Source organism: Carlito syrichta, unplaced genomic scaffold (assembly GCF_000164805.1).
Source record: "Carlito syrichta isolate Samal-C Ts95f unplaced genomic scaffold, Tarsius_syrichta-2.0.1 Scaffold312786, whole genome shotgun sequence".
Lineage (NCBI taxonomy): Eukaryota > Metazoa > Chordata > Mammalia > Primates > Tarsiidae > Carlito > Carlito syrichta.
Window position 1 is genome coordinate 188,092 of NW_007256882.1, and position 6,800 is coordinate 194,891.

The 6,800-nt window shown below is 48.5% G+C and overlaps 1 gene segment (V, D, J or C); it reads left to right on the forward strand.

The window, feature by feature from the left end:
• The first annotated feature begins 817 nt into the window (after positions 1–817).
• LOC110596714 lies at positions 818–1,334 on the forward strand. The segment is given in 2 exon segments: positions 818–863; positions 985–1,334. Coding segments are annotated over 2 exon segments (396 nt in total).
• Positions 1,335–6,800: the final 5,466 nt, after the last annotated feature.

Genomic DNA, 6,800 nt, shown 5'->3' on the forward strand with positions numbered 1-6,800 from the left:
AGTTATCTGCCATGGAAGGTGATGAGGGAGGGTCACCTCTGCTGTCCATAGACATCTGGGAGGACAGTGTCCCTGTTTAAAGAAGAGAGGAATGTGACAAGAGGGACTAGGGGCCTGGGATGAAGTGAAGGGGGAGACGGGACATTAGGAGGTAAGCAGGACAGGTAGGGTCTGAAAGATCAACCTCTGAATTGAGTCTCCTGGATGGACTCTTGATTCAGCTCTCTATAATCTGGGCACTGGAAAATCCTGATGTTGCTTCTTTCATCAGTAGACTGGAGGAGAGGTTGTGCCTTAAGCATAGACCTGCTGTGGGGTGACTATGCATGTGTGGTGGAGGTGACTTGTCATAAACACTGTCCAAAGGACCTGGCATATATGATGGGCTCAGAAGTAGTCATTTCACCACTACATCTGCATAATCTAGTGGTACTTGGGAGAGGTTATTCCAACAGAGGGCAGCAGGGGGCACTGTGGATCTTGGTTTGGGAACCCTAGTAACTGCAAGTCTCCTGGTTGTGCTCAAGTGAAAAGGGGATGACTTTTTCTTCTCCTGAGGCCCCTTCTGAGTAAAATACACTCTCCACATGTGACGCCCACCTGGCCCTTCTTCAGAACTTGAGAATTTGCCTGCTCTAGGCCCCCGAGCTCACGGTAAGACAACGATTCAGACAGACGCTCTGGCAAATGAAGACCAGATTTGCATTAAATGCTCCTCCCTTTCTGAGTTCCAAGAAGAGTTTAAGACAGGAGCTTGGAAGGTCCAGGTCCTGCTGGGCAGCATCTGGCAGAGCTCTTGGGAGCCCCACCTTCCACGATGGCCTGGGTTTCCCTCTACCTCCTGTTCCTCGTTTTCTCCACAGGTCAGAGCATCCCAGGGAACTCATAGGGACCCTCCCTGCTATTCCCCCAAGCACTGGTCCTAGGGACATCTTTCCAGTTCTCTGTGATATTCAGCATCAGTCATGAAACGTTATGTTTCAGGTTTCTGCGCTCTGCCGGTGCTGATCCAGCCACCATCTGCATCTGCCTCGCTGGGAGCCTCTGCCAAGCTCACCTGCACCCTGAGCAGTGAGCACAGCGCCTACAACATTGAGTGGTATCAACAGCAGCCAGGGAAGGCCCCTCGGTACCTGATGGATGTTAAGAGTGATGGAAGCCACAACAATGGTGACGGGATCCCCGTACGCATCTCAGGTTCCAGCTCTGAGGCTGACCGCTCCTCGGCCATCTCCAACACCCAGTCTGAGGATGAGTATGAGTGTAACTGTGATGATCTACACCACTGGGAAAGATGCCACAGACACAGTGACACAGACAATGAGGAAGTGTGACCAAAACTTCCGTCCCTTCCCTCTTCCTCTTTAGACTTCGAGTGAGCTGCCCCATGTCCCACTCTAGGACTCTCACCCTTCAAATCTTCACCACCTACACTGCCATCTCCAAGACATCCCAAGGTAGAGGCAGACAAGGGTCATGAATGAGGTCATTTTGAAAACTCAAAGTGATGTTTCCTCAACAGCAGCTTATGGGAACAATGCTTGAGAGAATGGGACAACCCAGGCAAGAAAGAACCCTGAGAGAGTTTCTGGGCTGTGATGACTGTGTCTGGCAGAGCTCCATTGTGATCTGTGTCCCATCATGGAGAAGGAATTTGGATCTCTTGTTTCCAGGGATGGCCCTGAAACTTGGGTGAAGTGCGTATCATGACACCAGGTCACCATCAAGTGTGAGCAGGATTATGTCAGGATTGAGAGACAAAAGGAAACAGTTGGAAGGTGCCTGGAATCCAGACTCGGGTGCAGAGTTGGTGTATAGGAGGACAAGGAGTGCAGGTCAGGAAGGTCATGAACAGTTCACACAGGCCACACAGCCTGGTTTTTCCAGCTGTTGGGATACCAGAAAAACATTTGACAAATGACCTGGGTACTGTGCTCTCACCACAGTGATCCATATAATAAAAAATGACACACTCTTGCCTCAAAGGATTTTTTAGCTTATGTGTGTGTGAGTGTGTGTGTGTGTGAGAGTGTGTGTGTGTGTGTGTGTGTGTGTGTGTGTGTGTGTGTCTGATAGCACTGAAATAATGCTGTTGTTTTTGTCCTTGTACTAAATGTCACATGTGACAACCAAAATCCGTGGCCCAACAACTGCTAGATAGAAGCCTTCAGGTTCCTGGAGGCTCAGAGTTTTGCAGTGGCACCCACATAACTTGCTTTTGAAAAAGGGCTGGTTCATCTCAACACTCCCCTTTAGGGGGGCAGCCTGAGTGTAATGACCTGTCCCTGTGGTGGGATATAGATGAGGCCCCTCACCCAATTCAGGACCAATGGAAGAGCTCTCTCAGTCCCAGATTACCCTCATGTCCTACTGAGGACCCAGCTGTGTTGACCTCGCAGCTCAGCCCACATGTCTGCCAATGCCCACTCCATTCTAGTCCCTTCCTGGGTGTTGTGTTCTCTGGTCTATCTCAGCCTCCTGCACACTCACCACCAACTGGGAGTTTGAGTTTGCTTCCTGGAGACCCTGACCTGCTACACTTTTCCTTTTACTTATTCTTTTCTTAAAGGCAGATTAATTTACATGTAGTAAAATTTTCCCTCTCTAGTGTACAGTTCTGTGACTTTTAACAAATGTGTACAGATTCATAAGCACCTCAAACAAGACATAAGAGAGTATAATCACCACCCACACCATCCCCAGGCTTCTCTGTGGTCATACCCTCCCTCCATTCCAACACCAGGTACTCATGAACAATTGTCTGTCTCTACAGTTTTAGTTTAGAAAGACATCATGTAAATGAAATCACACCTATGTGGCATTTGACTATGGCTTAATGTAGTCACTTGAGATCCATCTGGACTGATGTGTGCATTAATAGTTGATTTCTTTTGTGTTGCTGAGCAATATTCCATTGTGAGAATGAAACACAATATGTGTGGAGAAAGATGGTTGCTGTTATCAGATACTTGACAATTATTGAGAAACTCGAAACCTTTCAAAATCCCTCATCTACCATCCTGATGAAATTGGCTCCCCTTTCATATGTGTTCCTTTTGAGCTCAGGGTGACTGCTGTAGCTCCAATTACCACACCTATATTCAAGAGGAAACATTCTGAACAAGCCCATTCTGTTTTGTTTTCTTCCCAAGAGCTAATTTTCCCTAAGAAGATTTCCAGCCAAACAGCATATCCATCCATGGACTGACTTTTTCCTGATGATCAATATGGTGTGAGAGTGAGCAGGAAAAAGCAAAAGTCTAGTTTTATTTGAATTGTAATTTATGTTTTATTAAAACAGGATTTCACTATGTTGCCCAAGCCGATCTCAAATTCCTGGCCTCAAGTGATCCTGCCTTGGCTTCCCAAATTGTTGGAAATATAGACGAGAACCCCTAAGTCTTGCCAAGAGTATAGCATGAATAAGTAGAGGTGATGATTTATATTTGGTAGCAAATACATGCTGAGCTTACAACTTTTTCTTTTCCACTCACCCCCCAAATATGGTTCTGACCTGGAATGGGCACCATGTCTTATTCCTGCTGAATTCCCAGGATGAGATGTGGGCAAGACTAGAGTGGGTCTGTTTGTAGGATGAATGTTCTCCTGTCTCTCACATTGGTGCAGTAGCCACCACTGCACCGGGATGGCCCAGTATCAACAGACATCAACTGTAAGAGCCAGTTTTTGAGTCCTGTGACCCCCTGTGCCAAACCCTGGTACTAACCCCATGACCATTCACCACCCAAAGACATGTGCAGGGAACCTCAGATGGGGCCTGTCACCTCCTTCAACAAATAGTTGTGCTCCTACCTTCATGAAGAATGAACTCTCATGCTTAGTCTTGACACAGGCAGGTACCATGCAGAGAAGAAGGATTTCTTCCCTGGGGCAGGCAGTCCATGGATCAGGGAATCAGGGACCTGATCAGCAGGTTCCGAATCTACACCTGGACAAAGGAACCCCCTGATCCTCCAGCAGCCAGTGTAAAGCAGCCATCAGAGAGCTGAAGAGTCACATGGCAAAGCAACCTGGGATGGGCTGGACCAGGAGGTCAGGGAGATGCTGACAGGCAGGAAGGTCAATGACCACAACCTGAGACTTAGAGGGAATGTATCATTTTGCTACAAAATTGTCCTTATCTCTAATGTATAGATTCTTTTACCCAGGTCTCCCACATCTGATTCTTCTAGCATTTGCCTATTTTGCTAACACTAGTCCAAGTTCTGTACTTCAATTATCCCAGCCCATGCAGTCATCCTGACACGCTGTACCTGTCAAACATTTCCCAACAGCAGGTCTGATGTGACTCTAAGTGCCCTGGGGATACTGAGGAAGAGTTACTATGACCTGCCCCAGTAGCTTGATCAAGGACTGATCTTTAGAAATGCATCTTAAAAAACTCCATGTGCTATTGGCAATGGAGGAATATTATTCAAGCTCTGCCGTTCAGGAGCTTTGTTTTGGGGCCAGTCACAGAACCTATCAAAACTGCATTGGAACCTGGAAAATAGGGTATAAAAATGCAGACAGTTCCCTTTTTACTCTGTGGCCAGACCAGCACAGGATTTAGAACAAGGCACAGTCTGCAAATGGACCCTGGAACCAGAAGTTAAAGGAGAATTTTGGGGCTGAGGATGGAGTCTTCAGAGCCCTCCTCCCCTCCCTGGGTTCCTTGGGGCTGAGTTCTTTTCTGGAAACCACAATCCTCCTCCAGTAGCAGCCTCTGAGTTGGGCTGATTTGCATCCCAGACAGCTCTTTCCAGCCAGGGGAAAAGAGAGGCATGGGAAGACCTGCTCAGCTTGAGCCTTGAGAAGCAGCAAAAGGGAGCCTGCAGAATGGCCTGGACCTCTCTTTTCCTTGGTCTCCTTGCTCACTGCACAGGGACAGTCCTAAGGTCCCCCTCAGCTGCCCAGCCACAGGGCTTAGGGAAAAGTCTGTCCCTGACTCTGAGAACAGCAGGGCCCTGCCTGTGGTGGCCAGGATGCTTTTGAACCTGCTGCAGGAGGAGGGGCTGCTGGGCTGATATCCCCCCACACAGTGCCCTGTGCTCACTGGTGCCCTGAGGCCCTTTCATCTCTGGAGCTGTACAGGCCAGGCAAGTGGAAAGATATTCATGAGGTGAACCCCTCAGTTTCAAGTTTGTTTTTCTCCCGTTTTCTCTCCTTGCTGGTTCTGTTGTCTCCTACGAGCTGACTCAGCCACCCTCAGTGTCCATGTCCCCACAACAGACGGCCAGACCTGGGGCAGGTGGAGCAATCTCACCTGACAGAGTGAGCACAGATGCAGCCACAGCATGAGCCACAGACAGGCACTTTCCATCTCCATTCTCCATGTCCTGCACAGAATCATTCTTCTCACCAACCCTAACAAATACATCCACAAGTCAGTTACGGAAAACACAACAGAGAATGTCAAAGTGGTTGGGTACAAACCATTGCAGTCCACACTTGCCAAAATGCTTACTGTTATCAACAGAAGCCAGGCCAACCCCCTGTGCTGGTCATCTACTGTAACAACAAGTGGCCTTCAGGGATCCCCGAGTGATTCTCTGGCTCCAACTCAGGGAACCTGGCCACACTGACCATTGGTGGGGCCAAGATCAGGGACGAGGCTGACTATTGCTGTCAAGTCTGGGACAGTGGCCAGGCCTTTTCCATCTGTGTCACTGTTTTTATCCATCCCTAGGATGTCTGTGGACAAAGTCATAAGCAGAGCTTGCACAGTTCACCCAGAACAGAGATTTCCTGGCTGCCCTTCCCTGCAGCCCTCCACGAAGGTGTTGCACAACATGAGTCAGGCATAGATATTGCCTGGCAGGACCAGAATTATCAGGGGAGTTTGGGCTGTTGTGTGAATTACAGAATGAGGACCTGAGTGGAAGGACACACAGAGGAAAGCCCCACAATTGTCTTGCCCCTGAATGGCCATATGGTGATGATGGGGCCACTCCTTATGCCAACTGTCTACATCAGTCCCCAGAACTGCTCACTGTCTGCTTTGGTGGTGGCTTCTGACTCTGCAATGAGAAAAACAATGGAGAGGACACTGTGGGATTCACTCAGATTCCTCTTCAGGGTGACTGGCTCAGCCAAGCTGTGATTCTCTGATAGGTCAGAGCTATGCCTTCACTGGTAAGCACTGTGAGTTGCAGAATATATCCTTTCACTAGTTGATGCCCCTTTTCAGAGAAATTTGGTTTGAGGTCTGTGTGAGGCCAAGTTTCCAAGGTCCTGCCTGAATGTTAAATGACCTTGAAGGTCTTCACAGCTCAGAGGTCCCTCTGTGGATGCTGAAACTCTGTTGCATCCACATTGCAGGTCAGCATCCCCTTTTGCCCAGTGTTGTCTCTCTCACATCCTTCCAGATGCTCTGTGCATGCAATTCCCCACCTCAGAGCCTGCTTCCAGAGAACTTCACCTAGGACAGTTACTGTCTTCATACAGATCTCAGGGACCTGAGGAGGTCAGTATATGCTCTGGATTCTTACCTAAACTTCCAATGTGGACATCCAAATGCCCAGCTAGATCTGCCCATTCCTTATATTTCTATAGAATAAAAGGGAGCCTGATGGGATGGGTGCTCTGAAGGAGAGATGGAAAGTCAGATCCTGCTGCAGGGACATGGGGCAGGTAGAGCAGTGTCATCAAACACAGTGAGTGCATGAATGTCACCCACTGTTTCTGGAACAGTGGAGCCTTTTTGAGATGTTACCAAGAACTGTGTCAAAGACAGGAACAAGATGGCAACGGCATAGGTGGACTTGTGAGATTCTCCGAATGTGAGTTCCCAAAAAGAC